This window comes from Corvus cornix, chromosome 2 (genome assembly GCF_000738735.6).
Source record: "Corvus cornix cornix isolate S_Up_H32 chromosome 2, ASM73873v5, whole genome shotgun sequence".
Lineage (NCBI taxonomy): Eukaryota > Metazoa > Chordata > Aves > Passeriformes > Corvidae > Corvus > Corvus cornix.
This window is the reverse complement of record NC_046333.1, coordinates 122,414,868-122,441,818: the sequence shown is the minus strand read 5'-3', so window position 1 is coordinate 122,441,818 and position 26,951 is coordinate 122,414,868. Positions and strand designations below refer to the sequence as shown.

Genomic DNA, 26,951 nt, shown 5'->3' with positions numbered 1-26,951 from the left:
CACATAAAGATATGAAATATATCTGATGCATTATATGAGAGCAAATAGTAAATGAAAACTAGAAGATTGCTTCTGTACCAAATCAAAATAGTACAGACCTACCAGAAAGAAAATAAGCCAGGCTGAAAAGAAACTTTACAAGCACAAAAGATATCCTGCACAAAGAGCTAAATGCAGCATATGTGCTTCTAAATCTCATCCTATTTTGAGGAATTTAATCATGGATAAGCCTTTTGCTGCCACCTGTACAGAAATCAATGTACACAGTACTTCAGGGTGGTGAAAATAAGTAGGATATTGAACAGTTGAATTAACAGACATGAATCAAACCAGGGATCCAAACTTTTCAACAGTAGAAGTTTTATCCACATTCATTCTTGCAGATGACAAGTTTAATTGCTGTTCAGTAATGTTCATTTTCATGTGAAGTATTATATCAACTTTGGCTTCTCACTTACCCAGTGTAAAAACTACACAAGCATAAGTGGCAGGTGTCAGAGAAAAAACCTGTGGTTGACCCATGCAGCTGTTTCCAGAGCTCTGGACAAACTGCTTGTCTGATGAGGCTGCTCACAACCCTCTTATGCTGAGATCACAAGCTTTTTGTTTGTGAAAAGTAGTGTTTTCCTGCCTCAGAGGCACGCCAGAGCAGAGTCCTGGAGGACCACTGACATCTGGTGGTCACTTCACTCTAAAGAAAGCTAAGCTGTATACATATAATTTTGCTGAGACTTGATCAAATTACACTTTACAGATGGTCTGACAGAAATACATGCTAGGGAAGCATTAAGTTACAGGTCTTACTCTGTGTTTATTAACTTAGTGGAATTTGATAGCTACAAGTAAATGCAGATGAACTGCAATACACAAACAACAAACTCAGTTAAAGCTGGCAGTACATTAATAGTATTGTTGGATTAAACTCACTCTAGAGATAATAAAGCTTTTCTAAATAGAGCACATTTAATTCAACAAGTTCTTGAGAACAACTGGGTCATGAAATGTAATTATATAAAAGTGTCTTTTTAACAAATAAAAAAGCGCATTTTTTCCTAGGTAAGATGCTTCTTATTACTGAAAAGGTGTAATGAGATTTAGGTCTACTTTTGCTAGACAACTAGTACAGTATTAAATAATAAGCAGGAGTATTCAATAATTTTATCTATATTGATATGTGTTAGATGGTGAGACTGCCCAGACAGAAATTGCCTCAGTTCTGTCCAGCAAACTTGAGATGATCTTCTTGACACCTAAACGCAATTGTGCAGAGACCACAGCCACCAGCACCGAACCTAAAATGTACTTAGGCCCATTAGCACTGATTCTTGATAGGCAAACACTTAAAGCTATGCTTTGTTTGTTGCAGCTGTGTACAACTTGTAAACAAAACAGAGGCTTTCAAACATTCATCAGGCATACAAAAGTCTTACAAACAGTCATGAAATTTTCAGCCCTTTCCAAACGCTTTTTTTCCTCCAAAATGATTCAATGTCTACTTTCAGGTAAATGTACATTTCTTGTTGAAACAGGAGCTCAGTTCTAAACTAATAAAACTCACAGCATCTGTTGAGTAGTAGGAAGTAATCAAAATGTTTTTCTACACCTTTCCTCCATGCTACAAGACTGCAATTTTGCAAAAATTCAGCAGTACAAATCATCTGTCTGCAAACTGTACTGTATTTTTCACTTACCATCAGCACGATCCCTATCCATAAGTAAAGAGATTGCTGAATTAGAGCTTTACCTTCAATCTAACCAGACTGATAGGTAGTGAACTATTTTTAATTACTTATACAAAAATGCATTGCTGTGCATATGTTTTCTAGTTGGCTGTGGCACGTTGTGAGCAAATACTTTATAGAGGCACATGCAATTGCTAATGTTGCCAAGAAGTGTGCAAAAATAGCCAGTGCTCAAAGTGAAACAAGAAAGGGTACATGGGACACTCATATGGAGCTAACTGTATCAAGCCACCCCAATGAAAGCAGCAAATGTGCACTAAGATAGTTTGATTTGATTCTGCCAGAGTTTGCAGCTGAGCCCAAAAGGCTTTTGAAAGACAAGTGTCAGGTTTTTCACTCCCATTTGTATTTCAGCAAAATTCTAGTATCTGCTGTCCAGTGATGCCTCTGGAGAATTTCACTTGTGTGGTGCACAAATCACTGCTGTTCTTACCTGTTTCAGGTCTTTTCCTGTACTGCTGCATGAACATACAGTGACAAAAGTGGCTTCACAAGATTACTTTTTAACACATTCCTAAAGGTCCAACTGCAAATCAACAGACATTAATCAGTATAGAGAAACTTGCTCCCGTATACAACAGGCACAATGTTACACTTAAATCTTACTCTGAGCATTTAAAGTAAGAGCTATTTTCAGTATTTTAACAATGCTGGTTTCTGCACAGTAATGCATTTCATCTACATTGAAAAGCTGTCACATTGCTGCATATCTATTAAATAAAAGCATTTTAATTAGGTCAGCTGCTGGGTAAAGGAGACACAAACCACTTTAACAAAGCACTGTCACAGTTATAGGCCCTTGGCTGAAAAGTCTCTTCTTTCCTTTGCCTCCCCCCAACATATATTTTTGAAAAACATGTCAGCATTGCCAACCCAATTATACAGCAGCAGGAGATGATTACTGTGTGACAATGTTCTACTTCACAGACATAATTGTTCTTCTACATTTATATTTTATTGAGGATATTTTCCTGGGGAGTAGAGATGTCCTCCAATCACCACCAGGGACAGACAGGGTCTAAAAATAATTTTGCCTGGTTCTAATCGATAGCACCATGTTGGCAAATCTTTTCCGAAGACACAGGAAAGCCAGATAACCCACTCCCGCCAGCATGCTGACCAGCAGGGTGGTGCCAAGAACCCTGGGAGCCCTTTTCTTGGCCACACGGAATGCTGTTGGCAGGACAGCCGAGATTAATATATTGTTGACGTGTCCCAAAACTTTGTAAAATGCTTTTCTCTTCACGACACGCTCATAATAAGCTTCCAAGTTGGGCCGCTTTCCATTTCCCCAGTTTCTTCTTGCTAATCCCAGAAACTTCAGGCGATGTAATGTGACAGCAAGTGATACATCTGCCAGACTGAAGAAATCACCACAGAGCCAAGGCTGATTTCCATCTTCTAAGCAGAGATAAAACGTAAAGGATTAGGAATTAATGGAATATAAGCACATTTGGTTTAGTGCTATTTCAAAGTACCATCTAATAAACAGCAAAAACACTTCAGCTAAAATATTACTTTAATCAATCAACATTTTACTAATCCCCGTCCACTCTTACCACAATATTGTAAAGCCTTAGGCTCAGCAGCCTGGCCTGTATTTGTTAAGGAAAAAAGATCCACATTCCAGGTTCATAAATTAAAACCCACAGTAAACACTTACTTTCCTCAACTACTACATTTCTCAAAGATGGATTGAATTAAATAGAATTGGAAAGGAAGAAGGCAGTTCAGCTTTTACTGAAAAGCTACCACTTGTCTGAAGGATTTGTCTTCTTGCCTGTGTCACTCAGCTCGATGGCATTCACTCAAGAACTAGCTCCAGCTAACTTGTTGGAGGCTTTCAAGTCAAAAAGGAATGGATCAGATGACTGACTTGCACCAAATGTATCAGCTCAGTGAGATGACGGAGTTTGTCTACTCGTCACTCTTTTGTGTCTCTCAGACCCCAAACCATGGGGGTTTTACACTGAGATGTTTGAGAAATGACAAATATTCACATAGCTCACCACTAGTCAGGAGCACAGGTGGAGACCCCAGGTACCCTCTCCAGTCAAAGGAAAGAGGTGAATCTTCCTGGGATGGCTCAGAGCAGGCACTGCCAGGCAGCATCACACTTCGTTGTCAGTGATCGGAACCACCACCACCTGAAAGGGCTGACGTGTACTGACTATACCAAGAGCTTTTGAAACCCAGGATATGAAACTTGATAGCCAGCACAGCTATCACAGCTGCCAGCATAAGTACTCTGCTCTAGCCTAGATCTTGAATAGGGAGAACTATGCTGTTCCCTTCTCATTTGTAACTTTTGCAGCTTGTCCCACACAGCAGGCATGCAAAAACACTGGCATGAACACTTAGCAGCACCTCTCTGGAAATGGAGAAATTTTGCAATTTCCTTTCCAATCCATTTGCCACCAGAGAAAAGCTACAGCTTGGCACAAAGCTGGTACCAGTCCATTTTGACTGTTTACGCAGGTGTGAAAGAAAGGCCTCTGTAGAAAAGGAGCATATCCTAGGCTGCTGAAAGGATACCTGGGAACTCATCCAGTGCATTAAATAAGGTGATGGAAAAGAAGAAAGAATCTATCCTGTGTGAAAGAAAGATGCCTGCAGTGGCAGCAGCAGTAGCTGAGGGATTCAAGCAGTTGCAAGAGAAGCACGAGCTCTGAGTTGGACCAGGACCTGGAGCAGTACAGATCACAGGAATATCTCAGACAAAATCCCAAAAGGCAATAGCCCTATGTTTCACAAAATCCTGTGATCCCAGCAGTTTTCATAAGCTCATCAATACTGTATCAGTTGACTCCTTGGAAAGGCTACTTAGCAGAGAAAGGACAGGGGTTGCTGGAATTGATGGCAGATGTAGTTTGCTGAACAAAATCCTTCCATCCTGTATGAGGTAAAATATTTTCTTTGATTCTTTCACTGTTGAGTCAGTAGGAAATTTAATCTAGATTTTCAACTGCTGGTTCAAACCTACAGTTACGATAGTAACCGGTACTTATTACAACAGCTATTTATAGAGCTAAATGTAAAAAGTTATTGATTTGAGCAGATGCAGTTGATATTGACTGATGCTTCATGCAGTTCCCAGAGAAGTCAGGGGAAGGACTTCTATTAGCACCACTGGGACTTGAACCACGCTGTGAATAAGCAGAAGGCTAATCCCATTTTAACAAAATTTAGGATGCTGACAAGGTTAAGTGTCTGTGGGTATAGATCAGGGGGAAGGTCAGCATTGCAGATGTCCACAGAGGACTGTGTTACAGACCTGCTAGCCACCATGAAGAGGCAGATGATGCATTCTACAAGAGGCGGGCAGAAGTCTCTCAGTTTCCAGCCCTTGTACCTGTGGGGGACTTCAGCCCGCCAGATGCCTGCTGAAAATACAACACAGTGGAGAGGAGGCAGTCTAGGAGGCTCCTGGAGTGTGTGGAAGAGAACATCTCTCAACTGGAAAAGGACTCATGGGTGATGTGGTGCTCAGTGGCTGTCTTGGGCATAGCAACCATGAAATGATGGAGTTTTCAGTTGAAAGTGGATCCTTACTTGGATGAAGTAAGGAGAGGCACCAGCAGAACTGCCACCTTGGACCTTTGCCAGGCAGACTGTGGACTGCTTAGGAGACTGATTGGCAGAGTGCCATGGGAGTCAGTTCTGAAGGGCAAAGTAGTACAGGAAGGATGGGCAAGCTTTAAGGAGGAATTCTTAAAGGTCCCCATATACTGTCAGGGAAAAAGACAGGCCTGGTTAAACAGGGAACTTAGGCTGGAACTCAGAGTAAAAAAGACTGTGTCTCACCTCCGGAAGGAGGGGGGTAACTACAAGGATGTCATGAGGTTATGCAGGAGAAGATTAGAAAGAAAGCCAAACTGGAACTTAATTTGGGCACTGCAGTTAAAGACAACAAAAACAGTTTCTGTAAATATATTGGCAGCCAAAGGAGGGCTAAGGAGTCTCCATCCTTTGCTGGATGCAAGGGGAAACATAGTGTCAGGGGATGAGGTAAAGGCTGAAGTACTAAATGCCTTCTTTGCCTCTATCTTTAATACCAAGACCCAAGGTCCTCAGGACATCCAGCTCCCAGAGCTGGAAGGTGGTCATGAGGAGCTGAGTGAAGACCCTATAATCTGGGAGGAAATGGTTAATGACCTGTTATGCCAGTTAGACACCCACAAGTCTATGGGTCAAGATGGGATGTGCCCAAGAGTAAGAAGGGAGCTGTCAAAAGTTTGCCAGTCATTTCAATCATTTACCAGCAGTCCTCGTTAACCAGAGAAGCCCCTGTTTCCTGGATATCAGCAAATGTAATACCCATCTACAAGAAGGGTCAGAAGGAGGATCCAGGAAACTACAGACCTGCCATCCTGACCTCCTCATCCATCCTTTCCCTGACTGGGAAAGGTCATGGAGCAGACCATCCTGAGTGTCACTACATGGCATGTGCAGGACAACCAGGGAAACAGGCCCAGCTAGCATGAGTTTACAAAAGGCAGGTCTTGTTTGGCCAACCTGACCCCCTTCCATGACCAGTGACCTGCTTAATGGATGAGGGAAAGGCTGTGGATATTGTCTATCTAGACATCTGAAAGCCTTTGACCTGTCTCCCAGAGCATTCTCCTGGAGAAATGGATTGGACGGGTACACTCTTCATTGAGTGAAAAACTGGCTGGATGTCCAGGCCCAGGGAGTGGTGGTGAATGGACTTACATTCCATTTGGCAGCTGGTCACTAGTGGGGTTCCCCAGGGCTCAGTATTTGGGCCAGTCCTTTCTAACAGGATGAGAGGAAATGGCTTTAAGTTGTGCCAGAAGAGGTTCAGATTAGATACTAGAAATGTTTTTCACTGAAAGAGTGGTGAGGCATTGGAATAAGTTGCCCAGGGCAGTGGACAGTGGGATATGGTTTAGGGGTGATATGATGGTGCTGGGTTGACAGTCAGACTAGATGATCTTAAAAGTCTCTTTCAACCTTGATGATTCTGTGATTCTGTGAAAAATTTGACTTTCATTTGGGTGGAGGCAGGTAAACAGGACTGCTTTCCAAGAGGGTGAGGGAAGGGGGTTGCCTAATGATTATCCAGATTGTTTATCCTGCATATACCACAAATATCAGCATAATGTCTGCACAAGATTATAATAAACCTGTGTTAAACATTAAGGTTGTGATCATTATAGTGAACTGAGGCCTATACCTGTAACATCAACATTCTGTAGTTAATTTTTTTCTGATTTTGTTGATAAAATATTAAAAAATTGTGCAGCTGATTATACTCATTTTGCTGAAAATGTGATCAAGCACTCTCATGAGATAGTGAGAACTCACTGACAGGAACAGTAAAGTAAGCGAGTACTTAAAACAGTATTGATCCCTTCTGTGATGTATAGATCAATATATACTAGAAGTATCAAATCTGACACATTAAAAATTGTTTTATAATGGTGCTGTCAACAAGTTTACTCAGTATCCTCAAACAGAAATATTAACAGGATTTAGCAAGAATAATTCCTCACCTGGTGTTTCCTCATTTCGCCGCTGCAATTCAGTCTCAACCTGATCCAAAACTTTTTCCAGTTCATCCAGTATTTTCTTTAGGTATTTTATATTATCATGATCCAGCAGTTTAGACTAAATAGACATACAGGTTAGTGTTTTAATCATCATACAGAGTTTCTACTTTTATCAGAGAAGCTTATACTTAGGATACTACAGTGTTTATTCATAAAATGGTATTTTCTCCACATAGTCAGCTAGATACTACATGGATACTGGTGACAATTCAGAAAACAGAAGAAAAACTTTAGAGATGCCAGATATTAAGGTTTGCCTCCCCCTGCAGGGTGCTCAACAGCCCAACACCAGCACTGATATGTACTCACCTTAGAAGTCCGTGGACCAGTCCAGTACTTCAGCACACACTTGAAGTGTGTAGCTGATCTGAGGACATGCCTTGAAGGGTTAAACCACTGCATGACATTACTGGTAATGACAGGTGAAACAAATGTTTATATTGCGACCAAAACATCTAACACTAACAAGCCCTTAATAAAGGGGCCAATACCAAGGGGTTTCCTACCTTAAGGCGCTTCTGTTTTGCTATATAGGCATCTTGGAGGTCCGGGTTTTCTTCCGCAAGTTTCTTCAATTCTGATTCTGTGTTACTTATTTGGCCTGATGAAAAAAAACAAAACCAAAAACCAAGGCAAACAAAAAAAGGAATGACAAATATTAAATATCCAAACATACTCATAATGCAATCCACAGGAACTGATCAATTGCCTGCATAAAATTACCATACCAAAGAAATGGGAAGTACTACTTCAATACACCATCTGTACCAAGTTAGGATTTAAATACATCACATTTTGGAAAACTTAACTGCTTTTTAAATTGACCCACCACATCTTCAGCTCATCAGTTTGCAATATTAAAGTGCTGGTAGGCCCACATTGAGATTTTTTGAAGGTCACCATAGGTCACATGCATAATTTTACAGCAAAAGCCTAAATGCCACTGAATATGGAACCAAGGTGTTTTCATTTAGCTAAAATGTGAAGCCAGAGTCTGTGATCCTTTTGGAAATGTTCATTAAGAACTATGTGGATGTGCTAGAAAAATATTCATTACATGATTTATAGAAGGAATTATGTGAAAAGTTGAAGTTAATTCTACTGATTTCTATTACATGGGTATAGCCTTTTCCTTAAAATGGGGCTTTGCTTGAAAATACCACACTTACAGACCTAGAATACAAAAAGATAGTGATTAATAAATCTTCTTCTAAAAATAAGTATTTCTAATAATAAACCAAGAACAAAATAATTATAGAGCATGAATCACCTCTCACTTGTACTTGATAATAAAGTTTAGCTACAATTAAGTCTTAAAAATTAAACTGATAAAATTCTTTCTAGAGAATAATGAACTCACTGTTTTATGTATTCATTTCAACATGACTGTGAAAGCCATCCTTTAATATAGTGTATGAAGAAATTGAAGGATGTACTCATACAACTAAAATCTTACATATGCAATTAATTACTTACTTGGACTTGGTATGCATAAATACAACTGGCTCATGCCTTATTATATCTAGCACTCTGAAAAAACCCCAGTGTTTCAAGCTGAAAACTAAACCATCCAGGAGATGTTTGAACATGCAAAGGAATTGTTAAGAAACATCTACAGGCTTTCCAAAAAAATGCTTCAAATCAAAAAATGTAGGCTACGCTTTAAGCATAAAAAGATAAGAAAACTAAGATGAGCTCTACATGTTAGCTCTACCAGTATGAACATGTGCAAACTGAGAACAATTTATACCATCTAGAAGCTAGAGGGGAAGAATACATACACCAAGAAAGCAGAAGACAATGTTGTAAAGTGAACTGTAACAAAAGCACTGATTATTAACATGTGAAAAAGAAAAACTATCCACAGTGCCTATGAGTAAAGCACAATCGTTCAATAAGCAGTTAGCATTCACATGTGGGAAAAAAACCAAAACCACCAAACCAGACAATGCACTGATGTAAGAGAATAATTCATGTTCTTGGACAAGGGGAAGTGGCTTCAAGCTGAAGGAGGTAGATTTAGATTAGATATGAAGAAGAAATTCTTTCCTGTGAGGGTGGTAAGGCACTGGAACAGATTGCCCAGAGAAGTTGTGGACTCCCTATCCCTGGAAGTGTCCAAGGCCAGGCTGGATGGAAACAGCCTGATCTAGTGGAAGATGTCCCTGCCTACAGCAGAGACATTGGAACTGGATGGTCTTTAAGGCCCCTTCCAACCTAGGCCATTCTATGATTCTATGACTTTATGATCCTATGATTCTAACATCACTCATGCAACTACATGGAAAATTAACTGCCTGCCTTCACTTCTGACACCATAACAAAATGGCCAGTAAGAGAACTGACTTGCCAAAAATTTTAAGGAGGAGGATAAGACATTTTGTTGGAAATAGGATTTCTCAAACTAATACATACCCCTTTTATGATATCATGGACTTACTACTAGTATAGTTGTATTATATTTCAGAGACTCTGCAGTATTTGACTTTGTTCTACCGAGCATTCTAAAACATCAGACAAAAAAAAATCAACAGTATATAAACCATTGACATTGACAAAAAGATCAGAGATCTCAGAATGTAACTGTAAACAGGAAATCATTATCCAGCCGTGCTGTCAGGAGTTGATCCTTGTCCTAGAACTACTTAGTTCTTTTGTGATACATAGAAGGAAACATAAAGGCATTAATTAAAAGTTTGCCATGATACAAAAATTATCTCCACAGATACCTCAAAAATAACACTTCCTCTTTCCCATTTTCAAATCAAAACAGAATACACAATCAATAAAAAGTATATGAACAAATCATCAAGAACTGCAACTAAAATTCATCAACTGTGCTCAATATTTTGTGTTTAAGGTGGACTTAAGAAAGGAGATGAATGTAATGCAGCAACCTACTAAGTTATAGACATTCAGAGCTACACCAGTACATACTACGGATTCTGCTGGTAGCATAGGCTGGAATCATGGAGTCCACTGTTAACTCGGGGTGCAGGATGCAGCCATGTGTGTAGGCATCCATAGGCAAGGAGTCTAAAAGCTCTCTATAGTGCTGCACCCTTGGATAATACATGCTCCCCTCTTCTGGCATTAATCTTGGTACTCCCTCTGCAAAATAAAGTTATAAACAAAGTTAGGAAAAGAAGAATCATCTAATTGACCAAAGTTGATTCAGTTATGTCCAGCTGGGACAGGTGACACAGCCACAGTTAAGAAAGCCACTGTTCCCCAGCATAACTCAACAGTGTTATTGCAGCTCAGAGAAATGTATAGTTCATTTTAAAATGTTTTAATAATTCCAATTCCTATGCAGCAAACCACATAAACACATATTTAAGGGGCTTTCAAATCAGAAAACCAGACTCAGCTCTGTTACGTACATCTAGGAATCGGTGACCATGACATACAGCCCTATAACGCTCTCACAGTTGGGCACACCCAAAATTCCAGGATATTGTTATGGCTGAAACATTACTACCGCTGCAATGATGTAAAAATTATAGTACAGGAATCCTGATCAAAGCATGACTGGAAGTATTCCTACACATCACTGAGTTTTACCCTACCCTCAACCTACCTGGGCCCTGACTCCTTTTTTGATTAAAAGGCAGCACAAATTATGTTCACTATACACTGATGTTTTCTTCATGCCTTAGAAATCGCAGCACTAAATCCCTGAAATACAAAATGCTGCCATCTTCACACCTCTACAAAATACAGCTTTGCATTTCCTTCAAAAACTGAGACAGGGTGTTTTTGTTTGTTTTGGGTTTGTTGGGGGGGAGTGTTGTTGTTTTGGGGTTTTTTGGTTTGGTTTTCATCAGAACAGGCACAAAGAACTTCAAAAGCCTGCACACAATCACTTTAAAGGTTTCCCTTCCTGCTCTTTTACCTCTTCACTCCATTTTAGCTCCAAAAATAATTTGCTCATTCTACTTCCCTTGTTCCACTGAAGATTATACTGGAATTAAGCATGTTTCTTCTGATCTCACAGAGAATATGGACCTGCTCGAGAAAGGCAGTTGTGCAGCTCTGTTCAGTATGCTATTTTTTATGGCAGTGTCACACCAGGGCTAGTGCAACTCAGTGCTGCTGCCATTCCTGGCGTCTCCATCCTTCATGAAGGGCTAAGAAAGAGAGTGGTAGGTTTTACTTATAAAGGCTTACTCATGAAGGTGCTGGAAAGCCTTCAGTTCAGTTTACAGGAACATGTTTTCAACCCACACTGCTAATTATTAGGAGAGCCCATTTACTTGTGAGGCCATAAACATCTTCTGCCCCAAATGAAGAAGAGTCCTGAAGCGACAGAGCTGCTCCCAGCATTGCTGCAGCTAAGGGGTGAGGGGAAGAACCACATTTGAAATGCCTGTGGGATTACCATCTACGAACGTCGCTTCAAGGTAATCAATAATCTGCGTTGCCTCACAAATTATGTTTTCTCCATGGATCAGGACGGGTACTTCTCCAGAGGAACTCAAGCGCATGAACCACGGCTCGTTGTGCTCGCTCAGCGGCAGGTTCACATCGTGCTCCTCGCACTTCAGCGCCTTCTCGGCTATTGCCAACCGCACCTGGAACGGCACGGCCCGGGTCACCCGGGCAGCATCCCCGCACGGCCGGGCCCGGCCGCTCTCCCGCCCCGCCTCGGCGCACCCACGGCCGCTCCCCTCCACCCCCCATCCCTCCACCCCCCATCCCTCCATCCCCCATCCCTCCATCCCCCATCCCCCCATCCCTCCCGCCCGATCCCGCCGCGGGCGCGCTGGGGCTGTGGGCACGGCGGGAGGCGGCGATCCGGGGCCCGCAGGCCGCCGCCCCGCGTCCCCGCCCACCCCTCACCTTCTGCGAGGAGAAGGACTGCGTCCAGTGGTACAGCACCAGCGGCGCCATGCCCGGCTCGGCCCGGCTCGGCCCGCGGCGCCGGGCGGGGCAGGAGGCAGCGCGGGCCAGGAGCAGCGGCCGTGCCCGCCCCGCGCCGATCCGCGCTTGGAAATTAACCGAAGGGAATGCCCGGGGTATTGGGGGGACACCCCCGTCTGCCCTCCACCCTCACTGCTCGGAGGACAGCCCTTCTGAAGGGGAAACCGCCTGCAAAGCCGTCTGCAGCATCCCCTAAGGAAGCGCAGGAAGATGGATGCGCAAGTAGGGAAGGTCACATGGCAGGATTTTCCCTTTTATATTTGTTTTTGTTTTTGTTTTTTTTTTTTTTTTGAACCAGTGCTTCCCGTATGAATTTCAGGGACAACGGCAACATGCACTTGGGACAGAAGAAAAAAAAAAAACTACCATAAGTCATCCTGAATTGGACCCTGTGGGCATAGATCCTCTAGTGCAAAATGAGTCATAGCAAGAAGGAACAAAGCTTTCGAGTAACTTCTTTTGCCTCCAGATGAGTTCTTTCAATCTCAAGAGAGAATGTTTCTTTACTTTTTTATTCTAGACAAAATTAGAAAATTGAACAGTTTTGCAGGGCTTTTTTCATTCTCCCTGTGTGAAGCAAGGTCCTTTCTGAAAAGCATTTGATAACAATCAGTGCCTTACATCATCAGGAAATGCCTCCTCTGTATCTTACACTGGAGATGGTTTAGAAGATGCAATTGCTGATAGTACATTAGACTCTATCAGCAGCAGCAGGAAGATTTTAGCAAAGTGAAAAAACACATAGAGATTACAGAGTCCAGAATATTGTTCTCTTCATTCTGACTGCTCAGTTCCCAATAAGGGCGACTGCCTCAGGTAAGCCTGATAACTCAGACCCATGTGCCATTTCTGTATAACAGATAAACCCCACTATTAGTATCTTAAAGACCTGAACCTAGTATGTTGAGAGCTTTATCCCAATAATATTTAAGGGTAATTTTGACTAATGTTAAGCAAGGGAATGGATTTAAGTCACTGAGACAAGGTAATGGACAAATCTTATAAATAAAAAGGAAAGAAACAAAAAGCCAGCTTCCAGCCCTGTACTGGTCATGGGAGTGGGCACAAGGGCAGCCCCATGCCTTCCTCAGAGACTACTCCCCGGTAGAGTCACAAGCCAGAATAATTTCTTTATGCATGATGAGAGGCTTCTCACAAATCCCAGCTGATAGCAGTCAGTGTTACTGATGGTAAATTCCACATTTGGGGGAATTTAATTTAATTTTTATTCTTCAAAAAGTTGGAGAATGTGCTTAGAACTGACAATAACAATGCAGTCGATGGCATGAGATAAATACGTTACACTGGATTTTACCTCTCTTCAAGATACATGTCTAAGGTAAGAATGCTGGAATATCCTCTCATGCACTGGGGCTTTAACCTGTGACTCACCGATATACGGAGATTCTCACGGGTCCCTGCCTAGGCTGCTGTACAGCTGTTCCTCACAGCTAGATCTTACAGTAACTCAAGGCAAAGAACTGGGAACTGGTTTTTAAATTTACATGAACTAGGCACTCTTTCAGGTTTCTGTTTTGCTTTCTTTCCTTAATTTTGCCTTTAAATCAAAATGCTGTCATTTTGTCAATTACCACATAGACCACTACTCCGTTTCTCTTGGTTCAGCTCATTAATTTAATATCACACATGGACTTCTGTGTTTGAGTTCTATTTTGTTACCTGGTTTAGATGTCTAGAAAGGCAAGGAAATGTATCTATCTTATAACAAAGAAAGAAAGACCAGTAAGAACAGTATTTCCTTCTTCAGACTTGTTCAGATAAGCAGCTGCAGTCATATACAGGTGTTTCTTATTCCTAACCTAGACATCCATATTGCTATGAAATACAGGAAGAACATTGATCTGTTGGAGAGGGTCCAGAGGACGAGATGATTAGGGCGATGGAGCACCTCTCCTGTAAGGAAAGGCTAGGAGAATTGGGATTGTTCACCCTGGAAAAAAGAACAGGTTACCAAATTGTGGCCTTCCAGTACCTGAAGGGAGCCTACATGAAAGACTAAGAGGGACTTTTTACAAGAACATGTAGTGACAGGACAAGGGGGAATGGCTTCAAACTGAAAGAGGGTAGGTTTAGATTAGATATTAGGTAGAAATTCTTTATTGTGAGGGTGGTGAGGCACTGGAACAGGTTGTCCAGAGAAGCTGTGGACTCCTCACCCTGAGAAATGTTCGAGGCCAGGTTGGAAGTGGCTCTGAGCAATGTGGTCTAGTGTGTCCATAGCAGGAGTTATGAAAGTGGATGATCTTTAAGGTCCCTTTAAGGTCCCTTCCAACCTAGGCCATTCTATGAGTCTATGATAAATCCCACCCCGGTGTCCCTGTTTACAGTCCTGGTTCAGCCGAAGGAGGGAGCGCCTGCGGCCGGGATCCCCCCAGCCCGACAGGGCTGTTACCACGCCGGACCACACGAGGCCTCCCTTTTCCAAAATACGGTGCGTGGAACCTTCTTCCAGAGATGAAGAAACAGGGACGATTCCTTTCTCTTCAGGATGAGCACGTATCCATCCACCTGTGTTTGCCCCTCTACCTTCTCATACCCTCAGAAAAGCAAGCAAAAGGGCCAGATTGTGAAAAAGCTCACCACGTCCTGGAAAACCTTGTTCCACATGCATTTACACAAGGCTTTACACAACTTAAATAAAAGTCTCCTTAAAGGCACGTTTAATGTGTAAGTGCCGTGAATAAACAAGCAGCACAAATGCAAAGTTTACTGGCATCTTGGCATCTTGTGGCTTCAAGCAGACCCCTAGCTCTGTGTGATAAATCATTTTCCTACCACACTGATGTTCTTGCCCTGTTTCTCTACATGGCCTCTCAGGCCTTTTTTAGCCTACATATGTTTACAAAAATATATGTATATAAGCATGCCCCTCTGCAAGTTTTTTTAATGCACGTATTTTCACATCATGGAAAGAAAACAACATTCACATCTAATGCTAAAAAATAAAAATCAATTTGATAAACAGTTATATAAAATGGGTCAAAGATCTGGAAATCAGTATTCTGGTAATCAATTTTCTTCTTGTTCCAGTCTGGCCAAATTTAGAGATATATCCTCTGAGAGAAGGCAGGCTACAACCACCCCTCCCCCGCCAGGTTCGGGAAAAAATAAATTTTCCTCAAGGGAAAGTGAAAGACATAAAAACTATTTATTTAACAAACACACAGGAAAAGGGTAATAATGCTAAATGATAAAGCCTCCTGCTCTGCTGAGAGAAACCTGGGGGAAATTTCAGAGTCCTTCTGTAGATCTCTCTCCCCCTCCTTGGAGCTAGGACAGGGTGGTGGGCCCACCTCCAGGGCCAAGACCTCGGTGGAAAGTCCTCCCAATGTATTCTGATGTTGAAACAGTCCAGCAGAGAGAAAAGGAAAAAAACAAAGTCCCAGGAAAACAAAAGTTCAACTTCTCCAGAGGAAAAGGAGCTGGGGAAAAAAACTGCCGAAAGCTGGCTGGAAAGAAAAGCAAGCTGGGTGCTTCCCTTCCCTCTCGCTCTCCTGCCACAGCTGAAAATAAAGTCTCTATCTCTGTGTGACCTTGAACAAGCTGCAAACTGCTTTGAAAAAGTTTTGCTCAGTTATTCCTCCCTGCTCTCAGGCTCAGTTTAAAGGCATAGAAAGGCACAAGAATTAATTTCTGGGCATAGGGCAGAGATATGGGATACACATCATAAAGTCACCCCAAGACACTTCTTTACTTCACCTTTCACTCCACGATATTAACAAGAAACACCTAGGTCAGATGTGTCATTAAAGATTGATGCAAGTTAAAAAAAACCCTATTTTTTTCTTATCAGATCAATTAATTGTCCATATTGAAACCCAAACCCAAATTTATTAGACTACAGGAGCAAAAAAAACTTTTTTTTTTTTCCCCTAAGCAGCCAGAGCCATTATAGCTGAAAATTAGCTGGATTTTGTATATGCATCACTAACAGATGCATTGGTTCAGTTCAAGTGCAGAACTGGCCTGATTGACAGTGTTGCAGGAGTACTCATTGGGAAAATAAGACGGGTTCTGTTCTGGACCTTCTGTCATCAATGGTTATTGCCTAAATTCCTCTGGCAGATGCTGCTTTACTGGCGATGATATGAGTCAAAAGAACATAGCATTGAACTCAGGTACACAGTTGAGACTTAATATTGACACAAGAACTTACTTTAGCATCACTGAAAAATTAGATATGCAACTATTTAGAAAGAGTGAGAGCAATGTTATGTCTTGATAGTCACAGCTGAGACTATCTAATTTAACTGCATATAAAACTGGTAATTCTAGATAGCTGGTTCGTGTACTCAGGAAATATAATTAGTCATTACCATTTTATGTCCAACAAAATCAACTTAAAATAGAATTTATTTAGTCACATTCAAAGTTACTTAACATATCATACTAGGTTTTCTTCAGGGATTTCACCACAAAATTCTGCCAAATTTTCTGTAAATACTATAGTATTCCTGTTCCATGCAGGAGTTTCATATGTAAGTACTTCAGAAACACTACTTAATAATTAATTCTTATATAAAATTTTTAGAAGATTTATAGTAAGCCTATTTCAAAATAGTTATTAGTAACTGCGATATAACAAAAATATCAGTTGTTCTAACGAGATATAAAACTCAACAATTTTGATGATTGGAATGAATTTTCCTGAAATATCAGGCTTTTATATCACACACAGAAAGATATTTAATATATTTACATAAGGTGGAAAAAGTGCAGTTTCTTAGCTGCAAACCTTAAAATCTAGGTATTAACATTAAAGCTTTATCGAGTCTATCACTCCTCAAGCTTTTATATAAATAGCATCTTTACCATAAAATCTATCATATCAGGCAAATTCAAAAGATTTTAAACTTTTTTTATACTTGCCCATGTTTGCTGTCTCTGTGCACGTGTAATATGCTGGCTCACAAACTTGGACCATTACCAAGCTTTTAGAAACAATTCTGTATCATCACTTCACATGCTTCATCTTCCCTCCCATTAACTTAGACGAGTAACCCACACAAGTGAAAACTCTTTTAAAAGTTCTCCTGTGCTCTGCACCTCTGTGCATAGCATCCAGGTGTTGATTTTCATACTGGTTTAATCTAACAGTGATGACATTTTGTTTGCACAGCACTGTCTGGCACACTGGCCTTTGGCTGCCCATTAAAATTCACATATTACCACAACACAAACAATGAATGTTAGAAATAGTACCTTTCAGCTATTGCCTGTGGCCAAAACCAGAGTGCACAACTTTGACCTTGTAAAATAGATTGGACAGATGCTGAAACAAAGTCCACCAACATTAGAGGGGTGATTTGTACTGACTTCAATGGGTCCTGTAGCAGGTCTTAGGCCAGTTCAAATTCTATTGCAATCACACTGCAAAAAAAAAAAATATCCAGTAACTGGGGTGACACCCAAACAGAGAAAGCTTTAATAAAATCTAAGGAGTTAAATACAATTTTGTAAAATGTCCTTTGAAGTCTTGTGCAGTATTTTCTTTGACTGGAAAACAGTTTTAAAAATATTTCCTGAAAAATTATAGAAATTGGATTCTTTCCGTCCCTGAAACAAACACAAAGTTTAATAATTTTCAAAAAATTCTAAAAATATTTTTACACTTTCTATTGGAAATGTGAACACTTCACTAAGTTAATTTTTAAATAAGTTTAAACATTTAATCATTTTCCAGCAAACTGTTCAGAAAAACAGCTTTAAGATGCTTTAAAGCATAACCATGTACTTCCACACCCTTGACACTGACAAGTAAAAAAATAGAGGCCCCTAAGGAAGAGCAATTTCTTTTAACAACATTCATCATTGAGACAAGATAGAAATACAGCTCTCATTTAAATAAGTAAATACTTGTTTCTTCAGCCCTAATTTTTGCTGTTTGCTCATTACATTTGTGCAAACTGGACTAAAACAGTAACAGACAAAATATTTCAATTAGCCTCCTTGAAATCTCACTTCATGAGATAATCAGATATCTGTGTTAGACAGAAGTAAAAAAAAAAAAGTGTTTTGAAGAGTTTAGGTCATCATCTATCCCAGAGCACCCTGCACCAGCACAGCAGCAGGGATGGAGGCTGTTCTGTCCTGGGCCACCATGGGCTCCACACCACCACAAGAAAATCATGGTTGCTGTCTGGATAACCCAGCACACAAACGCTCATGGAGGGGTGGGAGCCATAAGTGTGGGTAGAATATTTTCTCTTGCTAAAATTTTTTTCCCCCCAATCTAAATCACATAATTTATGGATCAGTATTGGATTGTCTTTTCAAATTAAAGTAGAAACAAAAGGGAAATTGTAGTGGTCAATTATGATACATCAATTTAGTGTGTATTTACTGAATTCTGAAAACTAATTAATCCTTATTGCATGAAATATAAGAACAGCAGACTATAAAACATCTGTTTAAATTCACTATTAAATAGCATGCAAACATAACATTCACCTAACTCCTCTCATAAGCAAGACCCTCATTTGTGAAAGTAAAAATAGGACAAGATACAGTTTTGGGCAGCAATAGATCTGGGCACTGAATCACTGTCTATGTGCTTTTGGCATTGACTGAAACATGCTGGCATGATTTTTTCTCAACTGCATAACGTCACTCAAATAGAGAACAAATACCAGAGCTACTGCTCTGAAAACACACTTCCTCTGTCACATCTAAAGAAATCCCATTGAGATTTTCTTAAGAAAAACAGAGGTAGGATATTTGTGCCAGCAGAAGGCAGTAATACTTGCTATTTAGCATTTACCGAGTTATCTGGAGAGAGCAGGGAAAAAAAAAAAAGCACTATACAGAGAAAGGGATGAATTTAAATCCTCTGTGTGTAACTGATATAAATGAAAGTATGAAGTTGTCTCTTTGCCCTGTGCAAGTGCATGGGAGAAGTGAGGGCAGCAGGCGATGGTATGTGTCTGAAATAACAAACCCTTTCCACTAACACCCGAGCTAATGCACCGGTGCAGGGGCAAAGCCAGAGGAGAGAAGCTGCAGAAGCTGAAACAAGCTTTTCAAATTTTACAGAGACGTGCAAACTGGTGGGGGGGGTGGAGGAAGATGCAGTGCCTTGGCTTAATTCCTGTAGTGTCCTGTCAAGTCCATCGAGCAGAACAGAAAGGCAGAATTTGACCTGTATGTTACAGTCCTCAGAGCAAAATACAAACATAAATGCATAGAAGTTATATTAACTTGAGTCAGTATGAACAGAGCTTTGGGACAAGGAAGTGAAAACATTGTTTTGGCCCAGGAGAATAATCTATCTTTTCAAGATGAAGAAATTAACAGGGTTTTTTTCTTGTCCTTGAATAATTAAAATTTCCCCTCTAACATGCTAGATGGGCCACTGCCACAGACCTTCAGGGCTATCTTACTTCATTTGAATATATTGCACAAAGTGAGAAATAACTGAAACTGGAAAAAAATATTAATTTCAGCTTCTCTCTGATTTCACTTTACAATATCTTTTAATTCCAGTTTTGACATTGTGTCTGACCCAGGACAGTTGAACAAAGAGCTATTTTTCAGTTCCCCTTTCCTCCTCCACAAAAGCTTCATGCTTTAGCAGCTCTAAGTCACTGGAAAACATAAGCTAACATGAAAAAGGAGTCTAACAAGTACAGGGTTCATACCTTGGAGCAGTGTTTTAATACTGTGAATAAATTTGAATTCCCACTAAACTGCGTTTTGTTTGAACTCCATGGCTTGTGATCCCGTTTCCTCCCGTTTTCTTGATGTCAGCTACTTCGGTGCTGGCAGAAGATCCCTCTGAACTGCAGCTGCATTTGTAAATGTTTCATCAAAGGCCCTGAGCGTCTGGTAAGCAGCAGAACCAGTGGGTGCTACGAATGTGATCTGGGTCTATCTCGGGGAAGAACAGCATGACCGTATTTACTGCCGATGCTATTCTGGGGGCTGGATGACGTGCCTCTCCCCTCTGGCTGAGCAACACTTGCCCGTTTGTCTTTCAACACTCACTCCCAGCATGACAGGATGAAATAAAACAAAATTTACTGGGAGCAAGCGTACTTGCATATTGAAGACTTCCATTTTAACAACTTCATGCACACACATAGTCTTATTTCAATAATCATGTTATATGTTTTGTACTGTAGGTAGATAAGATTTTAGGTCCCATTAAAAAAAATAAAACCATAAGAAGAAAAAGAAAAGTATTACCTCATAAAATAATTCAAATTATTATGGAGGCACAAGCTTATTTGTCCCCATAAATGAACTCTTAACTCAGGACAGTGGCAACACTAGCTCCAGCTCTGCACAACACTTCCAAATGTGGACAGCAGCTGTGTCTCCCAAAAACTGTGAAAGTAGGGGGAAAATACTGTATTTGTTAAACCAATTGTGCACATATGATCACCTCTTCCAAAATCAGGCAAGTAGTTTACAAACTGAACCTCACTCAATAGCCTGCAGAATGAGCCAGGCACATCCAGTCATTGATTAAACCCAACCTAGAGCAAGATCTGTGCTAGACTTTGTAAGAGAAAGGAAAAAAAAGAAAAAACCCAAACAAATGAAAAACCTAACAAAATTCCCAGATTGAAGTGACATGCACATTTTTCACACTTCAAGTGTTATCATTTTGCCAATATTATTTTTTTTTAATCTAGAAATATGCCACTGATACCAAATGGCACAGAAAAGACCCACATTTCTTTTTCTTCTCTTAAGCCTATACAATGAAATTTTCAGCACTAAAACTGGAGAATCACAAAGTTGCATAGTACTGGATTCATTCCCTTTCTGGATACTGAAATTTAAGGTAGAACATCCTGACATCATAAATTTTCAGAATTGGCTGACATTTTTTAAATACTTCATTTGGCTCAATTTTGCAAATATGCAACCAGCTGGTAATAATAAAATCTGATTTAAAGTTTCGTTAGACAAAAACTGCAGTCTCAAACTTACATAAAACCAAAACTATATCCCTTTACATATGAAAACAAAACTGCAACCCCCAGTCTTAGCATGTTGTATCACAGAAACAGTCCTCCAGCTCTATTAATTTTTTTTTTTCATGGAAGAACTTCTTATAAGCAAAAATAGCAGATAGGTAACTGTGGGTGAATTAACAAATTTTTTGCTATGTTATGAAATAAGGGAATTTCCAAATCAATTTCACTTTTCAAATCAGCTGAAAAAAACCTTTGTACCTAACATATCCAAATATTTTGTACCTAACATAACCAAATACCATGGAGGTTAATGACAAATTTTAAAATCAACAACCTAAAACAGAAACTAAGGTGATCGCCACAATGGACTTAATAGCACAGGTGATTTTAGGCATACCTACAAGTGAAAGATTTAGTGATGAATACATGCCTAACTAAACATAAATTATTCTGTAAGTCAATTACATTTATTATGCATTCAGACATAAGAGAATAGCATATAATTGTTTTTCAAATATACTGTATTATTAGGAAGACATACATTCCATGATTAGAGCAGACACTCTCAGAGAAGAGATATTTTTACCTTCTACAGAAATCTTAGATTAAATTCCACCATTACATACTTAATACAAAGTATAGGTAGTTTAGAAAAACTCAAATAATGGATACTTTCTCATAAAGGGAGAAAGATCATTTTGTACAAGATCATAAACTTCTACATAAAAGGATTTTATTTACTATGACAACTGCAGTTACTAAAGGATGATATTTTGATAAAAAGCACTATGATTCCACAACTAGAGAAAAAAAAAAAGAAGAAAAGATTACTTTTAAACAAAAGTAAGGTTTAAAACTCTCCAAATCATACAGGTTGTTTTTAGGAAAAAAATACTGCAAATACTAATTTGTCCAATGTGTATCTTGCCAGAAACACATAACACAGATCTACCTAACTTATTCATATGCAGAGCTGCAAACACTAAATTCATGTGAATTCACCAAAACAAGAGCATAAAAACTGTACTGCACCTGCACAACACAGAGAGAGACATTCAAAATTCTGCACTGGTGATTGGTTGTTCCAGAGTGCAGAATTGAATCTCTAAGTGAAATTTCAGTGGACAAATAGAAAACTATTTTGCAGCAATGTGATATTACAGTAAGAGCATTTGCTAAAAAAGCCAGTTTTCAAGATGCAGAGGGGGCTGATACTGTAATCCACACAGTGAACAGGTTTCTTCATCATATAAAAACATCATGACATTATGTTATGATCATGCAAAAAGCCAGCAGAAGAGAAGCAAATGAAGAAAAAATGAAATATCATACCAGCTGTGAGGTTTAATTCATTGGTTAGGCTGATTATGATGCACTAACCCTTGCTATATTCTTTCATAAAAACTTAAGTATCAAAATACATTAAGGTGTTTGACTTGCATGTTAACTGTGGTGAGAACAATTTTCTTCCCCAGGACAAATATTCCTGGAGAAGCAGAAGAAACTTATCAATATGGTGCACTTCTGAACTCAGGCATAACATGCATCTGTTTGTCTTTTACTGGTATATCAAAAATCAGTTAGAATAAGCCGCATTATCCTCACCAAAGTTTAAGCAGATTGAGGGAGTGGCTTTCTATTAATGGTCTTTGCAGTGCAGCCTGCTTAGCCCTGTGGTAATGTCCTCTAAAGCTCAATTCCTCTATTGCAGACTTTGTTAATGGAAACATATCTCAAAAGTTACTATACTGTGCATAAAATATCCGTATTATATTCAGTATCAAACAGCAAAACCCTCAGCTTTTGCATCCTGGTAGCATTTACCTTGTTTTCTCCATCATAAACTGAAAAAAAACCCCAAACACCAACAAACCCCAAACGCTTTCATATTTAGAATGACAATGATTTTCAACTAATTTCACAAATGGATTCCCTCAGAAGAACTAATTATCTGGGGTGTGACAAGCACCAACACTAATTCATTGGTGAAATGCAATTTTTGTTCTGATCCAGTACAGCAAAACCAGAGCGTGACAACAGCCAAGGCCATCAAAAAGTCTTTTAAAATTAGAAATATAATATCTAATTGCTATTTTAACATTAATTTATCACCATTCAATTAAAAAAAAAATACATTTACATTTTTATAAAAAAAAAAACCTGAAGAAACTCACAAGACAGATCCCATGCTAAGATAAAATTAGGTATGAATGCAGACAGACATACAGCCTCATCCCTATGTCTGATAAAATTGGCCTGATAAAATCAAGGCAGATTATAAGGAACTGCAAGCTCCAGGGGGCAGCTGGAGAGGTGTGATCCCTACGGAAGTTGGGATGGGTGCCTTCTTTGAGGGGCACTCACCATTGCAAAGGTCCCCTGGTGTGACCTGCAGAGCTCTGGTCTCCTTCACTTGAGTCACATGAGACAGAAACACTGCAGAGCTGTCTGTCTGATGAAGGAACTCTCTTTACCAGAGCTCTGTGAAGGTTTGTAATCACTGGTGATGAAAATGCTAACTAATAAAGGAGGATTTTCAATTAATAAGTGGCCTAAAGCATGGCAAAAGGCCTAGATTTCTGGGAAGATATAAGTGGTTCTCAATAGAGGTATTCAGAAAAATAGCACCATGGTGAGCAGGAAGGCTGTTGAACTTTTTTTCCTACAGCATTGAAGCAGCATGTATGAAAACTATTTAATTCACTAGCTAATTTACATGAAAATTCCAGAGGAATTAAGATCTCAAAAGAATGTCATTCTTACAACTTAAAATAATCAAAGCCACAAGGTACACATCCAGGCAGAAGAGAGATGCTTTGCATATCACTAACAAATAAATATTAAACAATCCCAGTTCTTACCTTATGTGGGAGTTAATATGAATCCTCCAAACAATTAGAAAATCTTCAGTCAGGTTTTGGTCCTCCTCAGGCACCTGGAAAATCTGTAGGACGTGCCAATACAGGACTCAAGATTTGGGCGCTGCTGCTAGTTCTTCCAAGCATGGAACAGGGTGAACGTGGGGAACTTCAACAACCAAGGGACATGTTGGGAAGGTACTACAGGATCACTACAGTACAGAACCACAGAATGGCTTGGTTTGGAAAGATCCTTAAAAGATCATTCAGTTCCAACCTCCCTGCCATGGGCAGGGACACCTTCCACTAGACCAGGTGGCTCAGAGCCACTTCCAACCTGGCCTCAAACATTTCTTAAGCATGGGGAGTCCACAGCTTCTCTGGGCAACCTGTTCCAGTGCCCCACCACCCTCACAGTAAAGAATTTCTTCCTAATATCTAATCTAAACCTACTCTTTCAGTTTGAAGCCATTCTCCCTTGTCCTGTCACTACATACTCTTGTAAATAGTCTCCATGTTTCTTGTAGACTTCCCTCAGGTACTGGAAGGCCGTTGTGCAGGGAGAAGTTTTTTTATTGAGCAGATAAGTGACTACATCAAATCAGGAATATTTCTTCTTTTTTAATCAACGGGGGGTAAACTGACTGCAAGTGCAAGACTGAGGGCAACTTGGGTGAAAGATTATGGGGAAAATGTTACTTGTAATTCCTAGAAAAAGAGAATGGATTTACAAACAAACAAGGTGAACAGTAAAGCTGCCAGCTTTTCTGTATGCTTTCAATTGCATCAGGGCAATTGTTTGTATAGATGTTCTGCAAAAAGAGCAAAGGATTCAGCTTTAAGAGCAAAATAAAAATAAATCTTTTTGCTGGATTATTTTTAAGATGGATTGGTTTCCTGATCCAAATCACAGCTCACTGAAGAAACAGTTGTGCTGGCAGCACAGAGGACTGGGGGCATGAGAATATCTCAAGCCAGTGTCTGCCAAGACTGCCCTGTAAAAACCACAAACTTAAGATTTGCTCTCTAGTAGGTTTTATTTTGATTATAAACTCCAAAGAGAGCAATCTGTAAATAAAATGTGAATATAATTTGAAAATAATGTGAAGGACATAAACACAAACTGCCTCAATGTAAAGAGAAAATTAGTATCATGAGATAAACTTGACTAAATGGAGAGCTCTTCGAGGATCCTGAAACACTAGAAGGAAGCATACGCAAGTAAAAAGTAGGTCAGATTACTAAAGGATGAATTTTAGGGAAGAGTGCAAGTATGTAGGGGCAAAATCAGAAAGGCCAAATCATAGAATGAATCTTAGCTAGGAACAGAAAGGGAAACTGAGAAGCCCTAGAGAAGGAGGAGGACGGCAAAGGGAAGGGAGGAAAAGCTTTAAGCCGCACCACTGAGATAAACCAAAGTGCTAAAAGCTTTTCTGTTTCAGCCTTCACTAAAAGAGATATGTATTTTAACTTCAGCAAAGCTGCTGATGTTTGTTAAACGTGATCTAAGTAAAGCTGTAAGAGACTACACATTGTTTATAGTTACTAAGTAATGGTTATTAATTATTAAGTCCCAAGCCTGAAGGATGTACGAAATGCTAAATCTGTATCAAATGCTTTAATACTCAATACCTTCATGAATAACTTTGTAATCTTGGAAGAGTTCAGTTATTGCACATGCAAATGTGCAAACTGTTAAAAACCTGCGAGGAACTGCAATGTGGGATTAAAACTCAAAATTAACTTAATTTGGGAGCATAATCTTAAAGGGGGAAAAAAGAGCGTGCTAGTGAAAGCCTGCTAAGTGAAACTCAACTTCGCTAGTACAAAGTGGGAAGCAACTAGTGTCCTGGGTTGCAGTGTATTCTATTACCATCCTCAGGAGCTGTTGAAATCAGGTGGGGCAGTGTTTCCTTGCCTCCTCCCCCCAGACTATCTTTCTGTTAATGGCCCATCATTGTCCTGCCGCCTGACTCAGAGATAACTCCCTCCGGACTATCTTCTGTTAATGAGCCTAATCAACACTTGGCCTCATGACTCGTTACCCCATTGTGAGATGCTCCACCCAGAAGGAGGAACCAAGCATTCCCATCTGGATATAATCTGGGACACTGACGACCAGAGACAACCCTTCCCACCAGATTTCCAGAGGACAGGAGCTACACAGCCACTACTGGACTTTCTGAGGAAGAGCAGACTCTTTTACTACAGGATCACTGCTTCAGAGGACTGCAGCCACCATTCTACCAGACTGCTACCACCACCCTGCCTAACAGGGACTCAGGTTGTACCTTGACTCTGTCAGTTTGAACCAGTGTTTTCTTTTACTTTTTTTTTCCTTTTCTTTAATTTCCATTAAATTGTTATTCTGACTTGGTGCCTCCCACTGGTTTGTTTTCAAACTAGTACAACTAGTTAAACAATATTTTATAGGAAAGAATTAGGACAACAGCAAATCACAAACTGAAGATCAGTTTTTACACATCATCTTGTTGTGTGGAGGAGAACAGAATCACCATACTGCCGACTCCTGGCACCAGTGTAAAAAGAATAATGTCATTTGGGAGTCACACAGAATGATGCTACTTTAATATGACACAATATTGGCCAAATAGCATGGTTTGTATTTGAAATCACTCTTTAGCAACTACATAACATAATTAGATGAAGTTCAGACAACCACAGCTGTGACAATCATGAGGTCTACAAGAAAATAATGAATCACAGAGCCTCCTTAGGCTAAAGAAAAAGGCTCAAGTAAGACTAGACAAGCCACCTTCAGAAGTGGGAATGTGCTACGAAGAGGAAATCCATAAGCCTTTCCTGTCTTCCCCAAGGAAGCAAGACTTGAACTACAGCAGTTCAGAATTCCTATTACCATTCAGGAAAAATTTATTGGGGATAAATCTG

General features: G+C 39.9%; 1 protein-coding gene and 1 long non-coding RNA gene across 2 annotated transcripts; one reads left to right on the top strand and one right to left on the bottom strand.

Annotated features, from left to right (window-relative positions):
- Window positions 1-343: 343 nt before the first annotated feature.
- Window positions 344-12,427, bottom strand: GDAP1 (ganglioside induced differentiation associated protein 1). The gene is made up of 6 exons (XM_039549506.1): window positions 12,158-12,427; window positions 11,697-11,889; window positions 10,253-10,426; window positions 7,822-7,916; window positions 7,259-7,373; window positions 344-3,143 (listed from the first exon to the last, which is right to left on the bottom strand). Exons 1-6 carry the CDS (start codon window positions 12,206-12,208, stop codon window positions 2,761-2,763), a joined length of 1,011 nt encoding a protein of 336 aa, XP_039405440.1. The 5' UTR covers window positions 12,209-12,427; the 3' UTR covers window positions 344-2,760.
- A 118-nt stretch (window positions 12,428-12,545) lies between these two features.
- LOC109145315 lies at window positions 12,546-14,916 on the top strand. Its single transcript, XR_002046641.3, has 2 exons — window positions 12,546-13,054; window positions 14,587-14,916. It is a non-coding gene; the product is annotated as an uncharacterized LOC109145315 (long non-coding RNA).
- Window positions 14,917-26,951: the final 12,035 nt, after the last annotated feature.

What these genes read in the sequence shown, in the direction of transcription:
- GDAP1 (XM_039549506.1), bottom strand. Translation starts at nt 12,208, where the DNA reads ATGGCGCCGCTGGTGCTGTACCACTGGACGCAGTCCTTCTCCTCGCAG. An exon ending in AGTCCTTCTCCTCGCAGAAG is followed by an intron (nt 11,890 to 12,157) that starts GTGAGGGGTGGG and finishes GTGCCGTTCCAG; the next exon opens with GTGCGGTTGGCAATAGCCGA. An exon ending in TGAAGCGACGTTCGTAGATG is followed by an intron (nt 10,427 to 11,696) that starts GTAATCCCACAG and finishes TTTATTTTGCAG; the next exon opens with AGGGAGTACCAAGATTAATG.